Here is a 20,394-nt window from a genome sequence, read left to right as displayed (position 1 = left end):
GTGTGATTTGCCTATCCTAAGAAAACTCCTTGATCTCATAGCAGCTTTCCACACTCCAAAATGTTTCTGTTTCAAAGAAAGGGAAGTTTATGTGTAAATACTTTTTGTAGCTGTTCACTGTGTTGGCCTTGCCACCTTTTTTGCCACTGTCATGTTACTTAGCTGAGATGGGTTTAAACCACCTATATGTTAGAAATATAAAAATTAAACACTCCAGAATGCTTTTTATTATTTGAAATTCTGTGATTGGTATTTTGTTAACACTTTGCGATCTTTTGTGTTGAGTTTCAGCTTCCACTCCAGCGTGGTAATGCCTTCCCAAAGTCATAATTTCTTAACAAAAAGCAAACCCATCTGTTTCTCAAGGAAGGTTTTTGCCTCCTGGTTGTGGGTTGGATGTTCTGAGGTGTACAGAAAAATTAAATGTCCCTTTTCAGTGTTGACAAACGTGCCCTCTTGTGTCACAGTGGGGTAACCTTTTGGGGTGGCTTTTATTTTTGGGCAGTGCATGAAGGAAGCCATATTGTAACCCAGCTTTACCTAATTCATGAGCATTCACAGGCTGAATTCTGCTCTAAGACCTCTCTCTTCCTTGCAGCAGGAATTGGAAACATTCTCACTACTCAGTAATGGCACTTCAATCAATTCATCAAACCAGGTAGAGTTTGCATCCTGTGGTTGTTACTATTTATGGGTTGTGCTACTAGAAAGCTTTAAAGTTTTATTTACATGCAAATTTATAACTGTCTTTTAAGTTTGAACTGTTTTAATTAGTGTTTTCTACTCTGAAGGAATATTGCCAAGAAATTAATTTATTTGACAACATTTCTACTGACATAATTTTTTATGTTGGTAATTAGATCACCAAAGATGGTTATTTTTCTTAGTTATTGTGAATGTTTGATATCTCTTGCATTTTAAATAATTTTTTTCAAGTTTTGCAATCTAACAACAATGCTAAGTAAAAGTCGGAAAGTGCAACTGCTGAAGAAACATTTAAAATTAATCCTGTGGTGTACTGAGTAAGCTACATACACAGTTTATGTATTGTTTGTATTGTCCTGGGAGACCCAGTGGGCAGGGCAGTGTACAAATACTAAGGTAAAATATAAGAAATTGCTGGTTTCCTTGGTCTACCACTGGGCAAAAAAAGTCCCAACAAACAAGCACTTGCTGTTTTTGTTTGGTATTTCACAATGCTTATGCTTCTTAACGCAAATAAACAATAAGACTATAAACATCATAATTTTGTACAACAAACTACTAAGGAACTACTTTACCTCTCACTGTTCAGTGATTTGGCTTCACATTTTTCTAGGAAGGCCAGTCAGCTTTCTGTAAGAGTTGTGCCTAGTTTTTAATTTCAAAATATTTTCCTTTTATAAGAATTGAAAATAGTGCAAAACCCACTGTAGTAGATGAAATATTACAGTACAAATGCTTTACTTGTGCCTTTTAAAGCTTAATCTGAAGGCACATGTACTTACCTCTATTTATGTTTCTGTAAAATATGGACTCAATTTATTCCTTGCCTTGAGCTCCAAGTCAGCAGTTGTCTTGGCAGAAATATTTTCCTGTTTTGAATTTGCTGTAGAAGTTTGTGGTTGTTAGATTGCAAAATATGTGAACTAAGAAAGGGAACGTTGTGTAAGATCGGGCTAATCAGATCTCCCATGCAGTGGGCTGACCAATTGATGTGTCCTGAGACTAAGGACACAGTGTTCTCATCCACACATGAAATACCCTGTTCTATGTATGGAGTTGCTCACATGGCTGGATATTGTGCTGACATGGTTTTCCTTTGTAGCAAAAGAATTTGTCGGGTGCTGAAGATGAACATGAATAGGTTCCTTGGATCTGTGGCCTCCTAACGTTCATTGGTTTTACTGTTCCAGCACAGAAAGAGGCCATAAAGGAAAAGAAAGGGTCATATACATTTAGGAGTAGTGAAGAGTCCCAAATGTAAAGTGTGGATGTCTATTTAAAGATTAACCTCTCACAATATTTTTTGTCTCCCTTTTCTGACATCTTCTTGCAGACTACTTCCAATGGATTGGGCTCAATAGATGACATTGAAACAGGTAAAGAGATCGCTCTCCTCAGACTTTTGTGGCTTCAGTATGGTATGTGACCAGGCTGGCAGGCTTGAGAGATTCATCACCTGCATTCGTGTCTCTTCTGCACTCCTAACTTTGGTAACTGGGAGAAGGAAAAAGTGGTGCAAAGCAGGAGTGTTTTTCTTGGCAAAACCTGCTTTTTGCCCAGGCCCAGTGAGAGATGTGTCTGGGAGTTAAAAGGGTCTGCTGAGGTACACAGCTCTCTCCACTTGTGCTGTATTGAAGCTGCTCTTGATAAAGCTCCTAAAATTCTGCTCCAAGGCAAAACAGTCCAGATAAAGTGAAGTTAAGGTTGTTTTGCTGTGAGTGCATATGGTCCTCCAAGACATTGAGGTGGTGGAATTGAAAACAAAGGAGTTGGGAGGGACCCAGGCAGAGCAGAGTTCAAGGTTAGGCACCCAGGAGGACAAGGAAGATTAACAGGGTTGCTTTTCTCATGCTGGGAAACAAGTGACCTTAACTCTGCCCCTGTAGAAAGGCTTGCTATCTTGTGTGCTGGAGCACTGAACTTCTGCCTCTGAGTACATCAGTCTTGTTCCTTTGTAAAGTAGCTCTGTGTGCATGAAGGTAAGTGTGAGGACTTAACACCACAAATAGTAATTGCTCTTTTTATAGAAAGAAACTAATTTAATGATTAGGGTGCTTTGGAAAGCATGTTAGTTCTCTGTTGAATGCCAGTTTAGTATCTGCTTGCTACATGAGATCATGAGACCCAGTTCTGTGAATTAAGGAGAGTTTTTCACATTATCTTGCTGTGCTAAAATTAACTGGACTCCTACTACAGACTAACAAATGACTGCATCCAGTAAGCTCTTTATCTAATCTGGATTTGGTGTAAGAGCAGCATGCCACCTTTACTGCAGATCAGGCAGACAGAGCCTTTACTGCTAGGAAATCTTTGCTAAAGCACTGGATTGCCCTGGGAGTGGTGTGCCACCAGGACGACTGTGGGTGCTGGGTTTCAGATTAGAAGAGTTTTTTTAGTGATGGTTTTTGTGGTTGTTGTTTTGTTTTGTTTTGTTTTAAAATGCAGACTCTTGAAGCCCTTTCCTCCATGTTTTGCTTGAAGTTATCTGATTAACTCAGCCCAGTCCTGCCGAGAGATCATGGCTCAGATCTGGCTCAGTATAGCCACTGGCCAGCTAATGCACCAGGGAACCACTGCTGTTTTGGACAGCAAAGCTAGAAACAGTGCTTTTAAAAGCTCTGTACTTGCCTCTTAGGGACAGGCAGGTGTATGGCCAGAGAAGCTACCAGCTGAGGGGCTTGTTATGAGAGACTTGGTTCATGGGTGTGTATGGACAAGCCCCTTGTTGACCCTATAATAATACGTGGGGCTGAGTGTGATGGCAGGGGCAGAAATCAGCAGGTGTGGGGTTGCCTGTGAGCTACTCATCAAAGAAAGCTGTTTTATTCTTTTAAGATGGAGCAAATGTTAGGGGAATGCAGGGGATGCCTGAGCATTCTGTAAGGAGAGTGCATGAGATGTGGGTATCACAGCTGGTGAGTGAGGTCTGCAGATCTGGTGTCCTGAGGAAAGCAGGAATGGGAAAGGAAAGATAGGGAAAAAGATAGGAAAGAGTAGAGTGAGAGGAAGTGGCTGAAGGAATGACAGTGTTTGGGTGGTCAGGGAGAGGGGAGTGGGCATCTCCCTCTTCCACCCGCAAGTAGTGGAACCTGTTGTTCTCTGCTCTTTTCTTTGCCCTTCACATGCACTGAGCTGTGGGGGGTCTCGTGTTATTGTCTGCCTTTTGGTCATGCATTCAGTGTTTCCAGGTTTGGGGCCTCTTAGGGTGTGTGAGGGCCTCTTTTCTTTGCTTCCCAGTCTGAGTGGAAAATGCAGGCCCTCATTCATTCCTCAGAGAAGGTCTGAACTGCTGGATCCTTTGGGGCCCTGTCATTGTGCATCCTTTTGCTCCTCGCTGCACATGTCCCCATCCCTTCCGGCATGTTCTGAACTTCTTGTTGGCCTCTGTAGGGATCTTGACAGTACTCCAGATTTAAACATCTGAAAAATGGGAAGGCACAAGCCATCCCTTTGTACTGCAGGGAATCTGGCCAAGCTTCCAGCCATGAGAAAAGCTGGATAGCTGGCTCCCTGGCGGCTGGGGGTTGTGCACCAAAAGATGAGATGAGATGAGATGGTCATTGCAAAGGGGGCATGGGGTTGGAGCTGAGCCTGGTTGGTGGGGCAGCTGCAGAACTAAGGACATGCATTCAGCTGCACACCAAAATCCTGTGTTCGATCCCATAAGGTACAACATGCATTTGCCTTCAATGGCACGCTTGAGGATGTGGAGAGGGACCTGTGTCTGTTCCTTGCCACTTCCCCTGCTTCCCTGTCTTTTGTCATGGCTCAGCCTCCAGTGCCTTGCACAGTGACCTTTGCTGCAGTTCATCCATGTGGGCCATTCACAACAAATACTGGAGGAAAGGTTGTAGGGGTTGGTGCTGTGCTCCAGGTAGGGTTAGAGGTAAGGGGGCATGCCTGTGTTTGTCATCTCTGCTGTTGTTTTGTTCAGGACTTGGGGGTTTGCTGGAATTGCTAAAGAAGAAGCTCTCAGTTTGCAGCCAGTAATAGGGCTCACTTGCCCGGTCCCTGATGCAGAGGGATGGCCAAGTTCTCATGGGAGCTGAGTGAACAGACCTCGTACAGACAGGATGCAGCATTTCTTGCTGGATCAAGTTTTGTGTCCCTGAAGCTTGTCTAGTTTCTTTCCCAATTTTATCAGTCTTTCTAATAAAAGCTATTGTCTCTCCTTCCAGACTTTGCCTTGCTTTTATAGCCTTACTCTGTTGCAGTTGCAGTGCAGCCAATGGGATGTCGATGAAGAAAGTAGCACCTTTGTCTTATTTCTTTTCTTTTATTCCAGGACATCTGCACAGGGGCAGAATTAAGGTAGTTTGGGTGCTTGGTTTGAGAACTGCAAATGTAATGCTGCATTTTCCAAATTTCTAACATTTGAACTTTTTTTTAACCTTTAATTCTTTTGAGAATAAAATGCTCTTCTGTGAAGAACATGTGCTTGCAACCTTAACTTCACTTAACAGAGGTTTATATTGCATGATGGGAACATCTTACTACTTCAGTAGTGTACTGGAGAGGAGAAGAAACCTTAGGGAAAACCACTGTCTCTTTCCTGCCTCAGCCCTGCCTCACACGAGTTCCCAAGGGCATGTTTGCTGATCAGATATTGAGGGGGAAAATGAGTAGCAACCTCCCACTTTTGGATATCAGGAAGAACTCAAGAGCAGGGAATTTACTTGGGTAAAGACAGCTGAGTGAGTCTGATGGGGATTTTTGGGACACATTGTTAGCACAACCTGATCTCACCGCTCAATCTCTGACTCCCCTCTCAATGGGGCCTTGTGGTTTTTGTCTTCTTCCATTTAGGATGCCTGGGTTTTTAGAGAGGGTGTGCAAGTAAGCAAGCTTTCAGCTAGGATATCAAAGCTCCAAGGAGGGAAGGCAGTGACCTCTGCCAAATGCATTAGTGAGGAACATTAAAGAAAAACATCAGGTGGTGGGTTATAGAGAAATTGTATTACGTGCCCCTGGCCTTTAGTCCTGGCCATAATGAATTTGGTAACTGCTAAGCCACAGGTTTTGCGTTGTTCCTGGTTGCTGTAGGTGCTTGCCAAATCCTGACAGTCAGACTGGGCACTGGCCCTTAGAATGTATTTCAGCTATTGGTGAGCCATTGGAGAGTGGGAACAAAAATGAAAGGGCAAGTACTCTTCAGAGTAGAGCCTCTCCTCTCAGAAAATTGGCATACTTGGTTTTTGTGATTTGAGGGAGTTGTGCAATAATGTTTTTGCCATGTTGTGCTCTGTCTCCTCCAAGAGGCTCTCCTGGTGACTGGCTCTGCTTCTCTCTCATCACAGACTCCTCTATGGACCTGCAGTGCCTCCCAGCTCCTGTGGCCACCTCCATCCCCGTGAATGAGGGGCTGGCCCCTTTGCCTTCTGACTCAGATGCAAAGGGCTTGCCCACCTCTCTTCCTGCTGCCAGCTTGCTCCCATCTCCAGACTGTGTGCCCTTGCCAGTGCCTGAGAACACAGAGGACTTCACAGATGGGGACATCATTGGGGAAGAACTAGACTCCCTCCTGGATTCCCTTGCTGAAGGGTCACCATACCCTCTAGTAAGAGCGGGTGCTGCATGGTTGCGCTGCTTCTTTGTTCCAAATAGGTCCTTGGAGCATGAGATGTGCATGCTGCCTCTCATTCTCTTTCTGTAATTCTCTTCTCCTATCTCTTCCTCTGAGTATGTAGAGTCCTCCTCCAAGCATGCTTTGCTGTGTGCAGCTTCAGGGAGCTGCCTCTCAAAATATACCCAAGGTAGCCCTCCTCTGTCATCTCCTTCCACCTGGCCTCTCATGTCCGTGAAGTTGAAGGAAGTCTGAGAGTAGTAAAAGGAGTGTGGTGAAGCAGGAATGATGGATGTATTTTATACAGTGGGTATGCTGTAATCTCCTTGTATTTTGTGCAGGTTGCACTCAGCCTAAGCTCGTTGAACAGGTCTGGGAGCTGCATGAACAGTCTGTATTCATACTTATGTTGGATTTTAGTTCCCAGTGTTGCTTATGTAAGCCACCTTGGGTCTGGAGGGAGTATAGTGATTTTCATGTTGGAAAAGCCCTGATGAGAGGTGCCACGGGTTGTGATCATTACCCTGACCTTTGCACTGGCTGTACTTGGCTGCCTTGTTTCTCAGCCTGAGCTGGTTTAAGTGCCCAGCGCAGGGCACTGCCTTGCAGACTGATGAACTCAGGTATCCCAACACCTCCTCAGGGATCCTGGTCCAGACTGTTTGCAGTACAGAAAAATTGGGAGGTCTGTGGGAAGTCTGCAGGTGGATTGAGCTGCTAGGTATCCTTTTGCTCCAGCTAGTACAGCACGCCCCTCACTGGGAGCCTGTTGCTCTCTGTTGTCATGGTTTGACCCCAGTCAGCAACTAAGAACCAGACAGCTGCTCACTCACTTTCTTCCTGCCCCTTCCCCAGTGAGGAGGATAACCGAAAAAAACCCAAACTTGTGGCTTAAGATAAGAACAGCTTAATAATTGAAATAAAATAAAATACAATATTAACGACAACAATAATAACAAAAAAGGAGAGAGAGGGAGGAATAAAACCCAAGAAAAACAAGTGATGCACAGTACAATTGCTCACCACTTGCTGACCAAGGCCCAGCCTTCCTTAAGCAGCAGTCAGTGACCCTGACCAACTTCCCTCAGTTTAAATCCTGGACATGCTGCTCTGTGGTATGGAATATCCCCTTGGCTTGTTCAGATCAGCTGTCCTGGCTGTGCTCTCCTCCATCTTCTTGTGCACCTGCTCGCTGGCAGAGCATGGGAAATGGAAAGTCCTTGACATAGAGTAAGCATGACTTAGCAATAGCCAAAACATCAGTGTGTTATCAACATTATTCTCATGCTAAATCCAAAACACAGTGCTGTACCAGCTACTAAAAAGAAAATTAACTCTGTGCTGGCCAAAACCAGGACATGTCTTTTCAGTCTTTGCTCCTCCATACTAATTTGCTATTTATCCTCCTTCCTGCTCTCCTGAAGTCTCTGGTCCAGGGCACCATTCCTACCAACCTGCCAACAGAGATGCCCCAGTTGATCCCTGTGTTTCCGGGGGGAACTCCGCTGCTGCCTCCAGTTGTGACAGCCAGCATCCCTGTCTCTACCCCTCTGCCACCTGCCTCCTTTGGCCTGGTGATGGATCCCACCAAGCAGCTCTCCTCCTCCTCTGTCCTGGATGCTTTTGAGGCCCCACCAGGAGGAAGTGGCGGCTCCACTTTAGATTCGCTGGATTCCCTGGATCTGCTTCCATACACAGATACAAGGCTTGATGCCCTGGACTCCTTTGGGACAAGCAGGGGGTCGCTGGATACCCTGGATTCCTTTGCCATTGGTAGGTGCAGGGTGATGTGGTTTTGTGTTGCCTTAGCTGTGAATGCATGCCAGAATTATTTCCTTCAATGCTGAGGACATATGTCTTGTAGCTTTGTCTGCTGGTGTGGCAGAACAGGAGGATAAGTGTAGAAGAAAGCAGTGAATTGTCTTGGACAGAGTAACTGATAATGTTTACCTCAAAAGTAAGGAGAAAAAGCTGTAGGTGTGTAATCCCAGATAACCAGTACCTGCATGGAGTGGAATCTAAAGAGGAGAAAGGAACATCAAGGTATATAATGATGAATGATGAGATTTAAACTCACCTTGGTGTCCAGAACACCTCCCTTGGCACCATTTGCTGGACTATAGCATGATTCCTCCACCTTCCTCCTCAATGACTCTTTGACATTTTGCACAAAGTGAGCAGAATTGTGATGACTTTCAGATGATACAGGACCTTGTTGTGCTGGGCAGAATAGTAGAAGCCAAGGTAGATCTTTCCCATCTCTGGATTCAGGGCAATGAGTGTCCTCTCAAATGGGGCTCTGAACTCTCATGTCATAAGGAGAAATCTGTGGAGGATGGTGGGCAAAGACTAAGTTGCCTCCTGTTCAGGAGGGAAGTGGGCTTCTTCTTGATTAACTTGTTCCCAGTATTGCAGTATATTGGCAGCAAAAGTATTTTCAGAACAGCAGAGATTGGCCAGTCAGCACTTGAATGCTCACATTCACCTCAGCTTTGGGTTGCCACCTTAGTAATGCCAGTTCTCAGCAGCAAAGAGTTGGGTTCAGTAGGATTTGCGGGACAAGAAAGCATTTCCTGGAGTTTTTCTGAGTCTAGACAGATGCTTTGGGAAGAAAGTAGAACTTTCTTTTTGAGTAGAACTGCCTCTGAGAGTGAAATGATTGTTTTTGTTTTGTGGGGCTCTTTTCCCCTTCTTTTGCCCAGAAGAAACTAGCTCTCAGGAACTGCGACACCCACCCGGCAGCCAAAAACCAGCCCCAGTGGTGAGTGAGCTACTGCCCCGTGCTGATGTCCCAATGTGCTCTGGAACCAAGGTAGTAGTGGTGGTGATAGTGGTCACTTGGGTGATGTAGGTAATTTGGGCCCCTCCTCTTACCCTGCCCTGGTTAGTGTTGCCTCCCATGTTGTGGCAAGGTAGGTAAAGGTTCCCACTGAGTCAGTAGGAAGACATTTGTTCCATCTTTGTTTTTATCCATAACCCATATGCCAAGGTAAACGTGGTGTGACCAAGGCTGTAGGGTCAGCAGGGGATCATGGAAGCTGGGGTTCCACTGTATCTGGCAGTCACATAATGCTCAAGGATGGGGCAGAGTAAGCCAGCTTTGACTTCAGGCTACTGAAGTTCTTTGTTGCTCTCTGCCCCTGTCATGAGACTTCTCCAGATGTTCTGCCTCTGTCCTGTGTCTCCAGTCTTGGAGAAAAAGGGGAGGATAGTAAGCCTGGAACAAAAACTATTCTTGAGTTCCTGTCACCTGCTGTCCCTGTTAACATCAATGTGAATATCCCTGAAGATTTTCTGATAAGCAGTTTGGGTTTTTTCTTAGCTTGGGATAAGATTGATTTAAAAGTCTTTCATTGCAGAGTAGATTGTGATGGAAGGAATAGGAAGGAGTGAGGAGGGCATTTTGTTCTGTGGCTCATAATAGGAAACTAAGGTCTCTTACCAGTAGGAAAGAGGCCTGTCTTTGAAGTGAACACACCACAGTGTTCATTCTCTTAGAAAAAGTTGCAGTCATCTCTTCTGGAAATGTCATTTCAGATGTAAACATTTTGATGAGAGACAAAATGAGAAAGGTTTTGAGAGACTGGAGTGGGGCAGGGGTTGGAGAGGTCTCTTGCCCATGTGGTTGCAGAGCTGAACAGAGAGGTATGTGTGTTTTCACTCAGGTCAGCCTCGGTGGAGTGAGTCACCCAGCTGTGCCCAAGGCCACTGAGCACCTCCTGTCCCAGCCAGAACCAGTAATGCCCAACACGGCTCTGCTGGTGAAGAACCCCTTGGCGTCTACTCACGTTTTCAAACAAGCCTGTCATATCTGCTACCCCAAAACAGGTGATGCATTTGCTCTGCCACCAGAGCACTGGCACAGACTAGGAGTTGGCTTTCCTAGGGCTGACAGGGTTATTCTCTCTGGCAGGGCCCAAGGCTGGTGATTACACCTATCGGGAAGGCTTGGAGCACAAGTGCAAGCGGGACATCCTGCTGGGCAGGCTGAAGAGCTCTGAAGACAAGACCTGGAAGAGGATCCGTCCTCGCCCAACCAAAACCAACTTTGTAGGATCCTATTATCTGTGCAAAGGTGATCTGTGGCGGTTGGTTGCTGGGAAGGGGCTGTGCCAGGGGAGACTGGGAGGGAAATTCTGTTTGATGTTACCTGCTGGCTCTAGGGTGTCCTGTTCCATCAGTAGCCTATGGACTGGATGGCTCAGTACAGTGAAGGGCAATGAGCCGCCATGTCATGGAGAGCAGGCAGCTTCTGAAGTGGTGGAGCAGAAGAGTTACAAAGGCTCAGTGAGCTGCTGCGCACAGTTGAGCGCTCAGAGCTGCTCTGCTGACATGGGCTTTACTGAGAACCTGCCTCCTGTGCATGTGCTCACATTAGTCCCACTCAACCCAGCTGCCCCATGGCAGGGCTGTGGTTCTGCCTAGGGAAAAGCATTCTCTGCCTGCTCCTTTGCTCCAGCCCATCCCACAATACATGCAGGCAGTGTGACCAGACTGGTATCCCGAGGCAGTGTCATTACAAAGTACCAAATGAGGTGGGGAGATTGCAAGAGCCAAGCTAAAATGGCTCCTTACTGCTGGGCCTATGGGAGTACTTAATCTGTATTGGCTTTACAAGGGGTTAGATAAGTCATGATCTGTCCCTGGCCGGGCACTGAAATAAAGCTTGGCCTGCTGTTTTAAGATGGTTTCCCCTATAGCAGCATTACTTGAGATTATTACCATTCAGTAGTTTGCATTAACTCCTGAATGTCTTGATATAGGTGAACTTGGGAGGAGATGCCTTTTCCTTTTTCTTTTAGCTCTCTGTTTTCTTGCTTTCAGTTCCATGTGAGGTGTGGGCAGTGGGAGAAGATGAGAGAGAGAGTTTAGTTTCTGACTGGGCCGCCCTGCCTGTGTGGTGGTGTGTGCTGTTTGTTGCTTTGTAGATATGCTTAACAAGCAGGACTGTAAGTACGGGGATAACTGCACCTTCGCGTACCACCAGGAAGAGATCGACGTGTGGACGGAGGAGAGGAAGGGGACCCTCAACCGTGACCTCCTCTTTGACCCGCTAGGTGGGATCAAGCAGAGCAGCCTCACAATTGCCAAGCTCCTCAAGGAACATCAGGGCATCTTCACCTTCCTCTGTGAGGTACAGAACTGGTGGGAGGGGGCAGGCATCCATCATCTCTTCAGTATGTATCTGGACCACTGGTATGTTGATAGTTGCCACCACAAAAATACGGTGGAATGACTCACGCAACTGGAATGCTTGCAATGGAAACTCTTCAGGAGGGACAGGTGAGGAAGGAGAGGCAGTGGGGGAGCCCTGTGTTTGGGAGAATGTTCTCACTATCTAGAGTTTAACAGTGATGATGATAGGGTTTGGTTATGGGTAGGAACTGGGGGAAGGTGTTCCAATAAGGTGGAAGTCTGTTGCAGGCCACCCAACCAGGGTGAAGAGCCCACAAAATATTCTATAGGCAGATGGGATAAGTCTCATAATTGTTGGCCCTTTGTCTTGTGGGGAACTTCAACTTAACCGGGTGTCTGCTGTAAGCACAGCAGAGAAGAAACAGTCCAGGAGGTTCCTGGAGTGTGTGGAAGAGAACTCCTGACACAGCTGGTGAGGGTGACGACTGGGGAAGGCATACACTGGGTCTGGTGTTTGTGAACAGAGAAGGACTGGTGGGTGATACAATGGAAGCCATCCTGGGTACAGCAATCATGGAATGGTAGAGTTTTCAGTTCTTGGAGAAATAAGGAGAGGGTTCAGTAGATTGCCACCTTGCCACTTCACCTTCTGAAGGGAAGACTTTAGCCTCTTTAGGAGCCTGGTTGGCAGAGTACCTTGGGGGGAAATTCTGAAGGGATAAAGAGTCCAGGAATGTTGGACATTCTTCAAGAAGGAAATCTTAAAGGTGCAGGAGCAAGCCATCTGTAACTCTGTGTGTCTCAGCCCGTGCCTTGCTCCCAGAAGGACAGTGAGCATTGTACATAGGAGTGTGCAGGAGAAAGGAGTAGTTTCCCTCCTTAGCCCTGCAGCTGAACCAGGTGCTCACAGCCTCATGGAATCACCTGTCTTTTCCCCCATTTTGACATATTGCTTTGAATTGTAATTTAGCCCCAGTTACTTTAGAAATCAGAATTCCATAATGCAACAAATTCCCACTTTGTCTGTGCAGAGCTACTGAGTTGGTCAGTTGAGAATTGCCTCATATAATCTTAATGCTCTGCACCACAGAGTTTCCCATGTAGGGAGTGCCTGTAAAGGGACATGTTCTTTGCTGTGAAGTGGCTGTTCTTTTTTCTCCCTTGTTCTTGTTCTGTTGGCTAACTGGGAAAGAATATGTGGCTCTGACCAAAATTTTTCCAACCACAATGGAAAATACTGTGGAGAATAAGCCAAAAAATGTTGTCCGGAAGCTTTTCCAGAGATTGACTTGCTTTATTTTAAGCCCTACCACAAAGTTTTCACCACACTTCTTTCTAACTTTGAACATTAGAATAGGCTGGCTCTGGTTCTTCTTTCTCCTCTAAGTGAAGTTGCTCTGGTTCACTGCTCTCTAAGATTTTCCCAGTATGCTACTTCTTCTCTTCTCAGATTTGCTTTGACAGCAAACCCCGGATTATCAGCAAAGGGACCAAGGACACACCATCTGTCTGCTCCAACCTTTCTGCAAAACACATTTTCCATGATAACAAGTGAGTGAACAATTTTTTCTCCTAATGGGAACCATGTCTCACAAGTCCAGCCAGTTTAACTCCAGGGCTCTGGTTTCTTTCTTCTTTCCCCCTTACGGTTTCCAATCATAGGACAGCTCAAGTCATGATAAGTAGCACTATGGGCTTCACCCTGCATGTTTGCTTCTGGTGCTCAGGGATTTCAGGCATCAGCAAAGCCCTTTGGAGTCACTCTCTTAAGTTTTCCATTGACTTAATTTGCCTTTCAGTTTGGCCTTTGCAAAAAGGTCAAAACAAAAATCCTCTAGATCAGAATCCTGCCTCTGACTGTCTGGTAATAAATGTTTAGGAAAACAAGTATAACAGACATGTCAAGTACACAGTCTTACAATTCCTTCTGGTTCCTGGTAACCTCAGACATGGGGAGATGCTGAACCAGAGGAGTTGGTATCTTTGCTGCGTATTTTGAAACTTGTCTGGTCTCTGAACTTAGGCAGAGCATCACCCATGTGCTCAGGGTGAAAATAACTACCCAGGCTTGATAGGGTGGGAGGGCAGGGATTTGCCAGATAGATAGATTTCCCAGAGGGAATCTATCTCTCCAGTGTTGATTTTCTTGTGTCCTTTGCCTGCTCAGTCAAATGTCTGGATGTCATAGGTAAGGAGGAAGCGGGGAGGGTTTGATCCTCTGGTGCTTTGTATTTTTCTGCAGGTGTCTGGTCCACATTGTGCGTTCCACCTCCCTGAAATATTCCAAGATCCGTCAGTTCCAGGAGCACTTCCAGTTTGACGTGTGCCGGCATGAGGTGCGTTACGGCTGCCTGCGTGAGGACAGCTGCCACTTTGCTCACAGTTTCATTGAGCTCAAGGTCTGGCTGCTGCAGCAATATTCAGGTGAGTGTGACTTGGCTGGTGTTGTGTACACCTGAGTTTCTTCCAGTGTGTACCCACGGCCAGTTGAGAGGGAAAGAAGGCAATTTGGAACTACTGAGAAGGTGTCACTTGCTCCTGCATATTACTTACTCTGTCTCCTCAGGGACACAAAAGAGAGGACCAAGGTGTTCTGTGTGGTGATTTGGCCCTTGTCCATTTATAGGAAGAGGGCTATTATAATTTGCAGACCAGAAAGCCTTTTCCTTGGGACCAGCTGAATAAATTAAAATGATAGTTAGGAAGATAGAGGTGAATCCCAAGAGCTGTTAGGTGCTTACATCTTGTGCAATAGCAGCTGGATCCCTGAGTGAACATGTCTTGCAGTGAGAATGGCAGCGCAGGTGACGAAGCAGTTGTTTATATAAAGAAGGCTGTGAATCTCCAGTTTCTCAAAACAAATTCACCAACAGCAGGAAATTGCAAGATAGTTGGTGTTTCCCAAAAAGCCTTTGATGACATGCCTTAGGAGAGGGTTTTATGGAGATTATACTCAGGGAAATCATATAATGACACTGCCACATCTGGCACTTTCAGTCCTGTCACTTTGTCTCTGTCTGATATATTGGAGGTTTTCTCTGGCTGCTGTCCTGTTGGCTGTGTAGGTATTAGTCCACACACAGTGCTACCTACATGTTTTTTCACTACAGGGTCTCATTTAGTGCAACACCCAGCCTGGTAATGGGAGTACTTCAGAGAGGAAACACATTATGCATGTTTCTCACCATTCTTTGATGTCATAATTGATGTTCAGTGCAGTCCTTGGCTTTGGCTTCAGCTCATGAGGGAGAGGGATGAACAAGGACCACACTGTGGCAAATGCCATCTTTAATCTTTCTGTTTGCCCTCATTTACTTGTGGCCTCAGGATATTAAAAAATTACAGCTCTGGAATTTCTAAGATAGCACAGTGCCTGTGAGTCATGGGCCACCATTGCTGCCCTACATGCTTCTGATACTGCTCATTGTACTCTGGGCACTCTAATATTCAAGTATCTTGCTTTTATCCCCATCCCATGGTTGGTTTATTTTAGTTGTTTAGGTCAGGTTTTGTTACTTGAAAAGTTTCTTTGCTCCCTTCTTCCTTCCCTCTGTGTTCCTTCCTCTTCATCCTGCAGAAAAAATAAGCTGTTTTTTTTCTTCTTTCCTTCTGTATTTGAAGAAATTATTTCAAAGGGAAAGTTGAGGAGATGAAACAAGCCATGAGTTAAGCTGCAGAGTTGATCATTAAGCCTTGTGCTTAATGATCCACCTTTTTCAACAACAGGAGAGACATTATCTTGTGGGGGTTTTTTTTCTGCAGGGCTGTATATATGAGCCTGCTTTCCTTGTTAAGTTTGCCTCTCTCAAGTGTAGCCTTCATTATGGAAACCGAGATTAAAGGTAGTTGTTACCATTCTCTGGGAATGCTTTAGCTTTGGAGCAGGAAGTTTCATTGGGGCACTATTTGCTCAGCAAGAATAGGAAGAGGGCAGCTTACATTTGAAACACTTCACAGCCATTTGAGCATTTACAGAGCTTTTGGCTTTGTTCATGGGAATAAAGGATTGTATTAGTGGAGTAAAGGTTCCCAAGATCTGAAAATTGGACAGGCAAGACTGTTTTCTTGTTCACTATGGCTTTTCACAGGCATCTCTTGCTATCTTCTTCAACCAGTGGTAATAACAGACTCTTTGTCTTCACTAATGATATTGCAAAAGATGCCGAAATATTATAAGTAATCAACACATGGGCCTTTTGGTTCCCAGCTCATTTCTTTGTGACAGTTTCTGCTTTGAAAAGCTGGAGATTGGAAACCATCCTTTCACATTTGTGAGGGTTTTTCTTTCTCAACCACCACATTTCTAGACATTATTGTTGAGATAGTTCAGAATTCTAGAACTGGAAGAAGCAGTCACAAGAACTATATTTGAAATTTAGTTTTCTGACAAGACCTGTATATGCTTCTCCCTTTGGTTCTGCACCCCAAGGATCACAGGTGTGCAGAATAGAGAAGGTGGGAGCTGCTTCAGCCCTTTCCTGCCAGGTCCAGTACAGCATGTAAATTTTTTGTTGTGGTTTTCCCAGATTTAGAGTTTTTGTCCCCAAAATACAAATCATCATTGTGTCTGACCCTAGAATACTTGGACATGGAAGAGGGAGTTGCACTTTTTCTAACTCTACACCATTTCTTTTGGGATTAAGGGTCAAGAGGTAGAATGTTCACCAACAGCTCTGATCTGTGAGCAATACCAGGTATGCAGTAACTGCCATTTTAAAGACCTGAGCAAATGTTCATGAAGAATGGTGAAGTTTTCTGAGTGCTTTTCATCCTGTTCAAACCCTGTGCAAATGGCAGTAGTGGTGCCTGATGGGGACATGAACAGCCGAAATCCCAGACAGGAAAACTGAGGTCAGGAATGCTGTGACTTACCCAAGCTACACACAGCCTAAGCTGAGATGAAAACTTTGTTTGGTGGCCCTTAAATTCTGATCTGTCTCCCAGATCAATGATTGTGTTTATATAATATTCCTGGGGAACACCTCACTTCAGTAATAAAAGCTGTAGGCATCAGCAAAGCAATCAAATTTGCAATGTCTGTGTCCTGGGGATGCTGCATCAAGGCCATCCTCAGCACCCACCTTGCAATCAGCTGCCTGTGCAAGATATTTGCTTCAGTTTATTTTGGCAGCTGTCTGGGGTCTTTGGAGCACTTAATAACTTGAATGCCCATCTAGCTGGCTGGTGCTAATAGAGGCTGTTCCCTCACCACTTGAGCTGGTCAGGAGCTAATTCCTTAGATAAGGTCTGACCAATCCTTTTTCTTGTTGTCTGATATTGTATTTCTGATATCTGAGACCTTGCAGATCTTTCATTGCTGGTTATTTACTAGCAGCTGTTCCTTGGTTAGTTTTGCACTGCTGGTCTTTCCTTGCTGCCTTGGTTGTGCTTGGTGTCTATTTGTATTGAATTTCACCTTTCCTTTTTGCCTGTTGGGAGCCCTCTCAACTTGAAGGTGTAACAGGCTAATTAATCCCAGCAGGTAATAGGTGAGAGTTGTGGGGTCTTACAGATGCTAGATGTCTCAGTGGGTGTCTATGATCTTCCAAGCTAGAAGCAAAAACTCCATATACAGTAGATCAATAGTAACAAAGCATTGCCTTTAGGACCTTGGTAGAATCTGCTGGTATGGGGGTCAGGGACAGCCTTGGTCAAGCTCTTGAGCCTTGTGAAGAATTATTGGCTTGGAAGCAGTGTCTGGGTTCTTTGCAGACTGACTGAGCAGAAAGCCAAGTCTGAACAAGCCCAGGAGACTGAACTCTTCTCCTTTTGTTTGGCTTGTGTGGAGAGGAGCTTCCTTAGCAAGGGATTAGACATATTCTGTGGTGGGTTCTGCCACAACTCGGTCCTGACATTACCAGGGGGACTGTTGGGAGCTGTCAACTACTCAGGGGTTACTAAGCCCAAACGAAGAAGTCCTGCAACCCCTTCCTCTCTTCTCTTGGCCAAAGGAGCGTAGCTCAGTTCTGTCTCCTTTTTGTTCCCAGGAATGACCCATGAAGATATTGTGCAGGAGTCCAAGAAGTACTGGCAGCAGATGGAGGCACATGCTAGCAAACCAGCCAACAGCGTGGTAAGTAAGGGCCATCTAGGGCTTGGAGACAGATTTTGCTCCCAGTGGTTCCAGCCCTTTCTCTCTTTTCCTCCCACTATTGTGCCTGACAGGTCCCAGGCAGACCAGGCTGGCCATTGAGGTGGAGGAGAGCTGAGAGCTTTCCTGGTTGCAGTGCTGCTGTTGAGCTTTGTGCCTTGTTTTGCCGTGTTGTGATCTGCTCTGTTCCCTGCTAGGGTGAAGCCTCCAGGTCACTGAGGGCAGCACTCATGAGAATGTTGTTTCCTGTGACACCTTGCTGGTGAAACTGGGAGATTTTGGGGCAGTGGTCACACAGTGGGGACCAAATGTGTCCTGCTGCCCTTTAGTGGCCAAGGGGCGGTAGAGCAGTGTGAAGGACTTCTAAGGAATGACTCATGATTGTCTGATCTAAATGCAGGAGTGGGTGGAACTGGCAGCCCAGGTGCTGTTGAGGCTGACAGAGACCTTACTGGTGCTTTACCATGAGGAGGCTGGGAGCTTTGCCTTTTTTTTGCCACCAGTCTCTCAGTGAGAAGGGCTGCAGCCTCCAGCACTGCCAAGAGCATACCAGGGTAGTGTGAGAGGGGTTAGAAGCAAAGGGCTTTTTCTTTGTTTACTTTCCTCTGTCTTGTTGGCTATGGGCAGTTCTGTCTTACCCTTTTTTTTATCCCAGAGGGGATTTCTGTACTGTAGGAGCAGAGCCCACCCAGTGAGGACAATTCCCAGCCCAGTCCTTAGTTTGAACTAAAGCACTTTTTGCCATTAGAACAGGACAATGGTGGGGAAAGTGATGTAAATCCTTTTTGTTTCCATTTGACAGCTATCTTTAACCTTGGCAAACCTAAGCTTGCCATCCCTTGGCCTGTGCCTTACTGTCCGTGCAAGAGTGTTTCACCTTTGTGTGGGATCTGTCACCCAGGAGTTCCTCTGGAGAGACCCGTGCCAAGTGCAGTCTGTGAGCACCCTGTGGAGGAGGTCTTTTATAGGAGAGGAATCTGAGTCACTCATGTGATGTTTAGCTGCTGGTTTTTGTCTTTGTTGTGTGCCATCAGTGTTCTGAAGGCTGTAGGGCACTGATGCTGGGGAAGCATCTGTGGGAAGGTCTGATGGGCATAACTCAGCCTAACAGAAAAGATGCAGGTGACTGCACTGACACTTGCAGTGGGCTCTGTGTCTACCTATGCACTGGTTATGCTGCATGAGATGGATTCATCTTCAAGGGGATGCTCAGCAATAAACCTGTGCAGCTGGTGTGGTCTGAAACGGTTGGAGGAGAGGAATGGGAAGGAGCAGTCCAGAATAAGCAAGAATAACCAAAGTCTGTAGTTCCCAGAACTGTCTGACTTGCTTAAGGAATATGTTCTAACCTCTCAGGAAGCTGAGCAGGACAAGTTTCTACATCCAGTATTATATGAGAAGTGGATGATCTGAATAGTCCCTGCAACCAGAGCTGTGATCTCTTTCTGCCTGGTGTGGGGACAGAGGCAGTGGCCTGCATCTCCACATGGGAGGAAACTAGATGTGAATTTGCAGCAGTTTGTGACAGCAGTTGGATTTATATCAGAAATCCCTGCTCCATATGTGCCTTGCCCCCAGAGAACAGTCCAGAGATTGGTTCTGTCCTGCCTGCTGTGAATTTACCTGCATTTTCAAGAAAGCAAAGCTCTGTCTTACCATTCTCCGTGTGTATTGAGGGGATTAAAAAAAAGATAAATGGACAGCTGTTTTCCTGTAAGCCTTGTAGCTTCAAATTCACCTTTGTGTGGAGGTGCTGCTTCTAGAAGAACAAGCTGTACAGCAGGCATGGTCAGAGCATGTCCTCTGAAGCACATGGCATCTGGATGCTAAGTGAGGGTTCCATTTCTGGCTGCTGGGCCTTGCAAGGGGCAGAGGATCAGGAAAGGAAATGCCAGAGCCTGCTAAATCAGGGGATGGGTAGAGAGCTACAGTTTCTGGGCCCTGTGGGCAGTGCTAGGGCTAATCACCAATGGCAAAGTCTGGCTGTGCCTCACAAATGCCTGTCACAGACCCCTTCCAGGGTGCAGAGGCAAAGCAGCAGCCGTGTTGGTACAGTGAGAAAGTGCCTCCCAGCAGCACCACCAGCCATCTCTAAGAATTGCCAGCCTGGCACTGGCACTGTGCAGGGAGACAGTCAAGTCAGTCAGATGCATGTGTTTGCAGTAGCACACCATGGCTTTGGCAGCAGCACGTCCTCAGCCACAGGGCTGTGCTTTGGGACGAGACTCAGGCTTGCTGCCGAAGGCCCTGCGGGCAGGACTAGCTATCTGCTGAGAGATGTTTACTTTTGCCATTGTTTTCTCCTGTCCAAGCAGGCTAACATGACTCAGAGTTTTCTCAGCGTCCTTCCAGCTTTCAAAGTTGGCTGCCTGGCAAAGACAACTTCCCAGGAGTGCTGTAAAAACAGACCCCTCCTTCCCACCATCCCCTGTGATCCACTCTCACTCCACTGCCCTCTGGTCAGCGGAAGCGAAGTCGCTCTAGGGGATTTTGCTGCAGTTTTGTCACAGCTGCCAGCTGGACTCAGCACCCAGGGCTGTCCAGCTGGGGAGAAAAGAGGCAGGCAGCATGCAGGGGCCCAGTAGCTCTGACAGTGAAGGTCAGGAGGCTTAGCAAGAAATGAAAAATGAAGATAAACTGCTTGCCAAGCACCTGCCAGGAATCTTGCACTTGGCCCCACAAATTTGGCTTCACAGCAGCTGCTGTAGGAGTTAACCCAGTGGCCACAGATTGAAGAGCCAGTCAGCAGGAGGGGCTGTTGTAGGGAGCTGGGTGTCCTCTCATCACATCCCAGCAAACTGAGGGGTTGTAGCTCTCATTTTTTTTTTGGTTTTCAAGAGCTGTTTTTTTTTTATTCCCCTAGTCAGCACCAGAACCCCCATGAAAGCTCACCCCAGAA

The 20,394-nt window shown here is 46.1% G+C and overlaps 1 protein-coding gene across 7 annotated transcripts in view; it reads left to right on the top strand.

The window, feature by feature from the left end:
- The window catches only part of ZC3H7B (zinc finger CCCH-type containing 7B), a 47,271-nt gene that overhangs the window by 13,703 nt on the left and 13,174 nt on the right, over positions 1 to 20,394 (top strand). For 2 of the 7 annotated variants that reach the window (XM_084205991.1, XM_084205992.1), the window contains exons 7-17: positions 599 to 658; positions 2,039 to 2,081; positions 6,003 to 6,262; positions 7,693 to 8,041; positions 8,971 to 9,080; positions 9,934 to 10,096; positions 10,182 to 10,343; positions 11,197 to 11,402; positions 12,855 to 12,955; positions 13,647 to 13,828; positions 17,392 to 17,477. In XM_084205991.1, coding sequence (XP_084062117.1) covers positions 599 to 658; positions 2,039 to 2,081; positions 6,003 to 6,262; positions 7,693 to 8,041; positions 8,971 to 9,080; positions 9,934 to 10,096; positions 10,182 to 10,343; positions 11,197 to 11,402; positions 12,855 to 12,955; positions 13,647 to 13,828; positions 17,392 to 17,477 — 1,722 coding nt within the window. The remainder of the gene's footprint in view (positions 1 to 598; positions 659 to 2,038; positions 2,082 to 6,002; positions 6,263 to 7,692; positions 8,042 to 8,970; positions 9,081 to 9,933; positions 10,097 to 10,181; positions 10,344 to 11,196; positions 11,403 to 12,854; positions 12,956 to 13,646; positions 13,829 to 17,391; positions 17,478 to 20,394) is intronic. The other 5 variants (XM_084205993.1, XM_084205996.1, XM_084205994.1 and 2 more) reach the window with 5 other exon arrangements.

The sequence above is a fragment of the Fringilla coelebs genome, assembly GCF_963513975.1.
Source record: "Fringilla coelebs genome assembly, chromosome: 5".
In the NCBI taxonomy this organism is placed as follows: Eukaryota; Metazoa; Chordata; class Aves; order Passeriformes; family Fringillidae; genus Fringilla; species Fringilla coelebs.
This window is presented reverse-complemented; position numbering and strand designations above follow the sequence as displayed.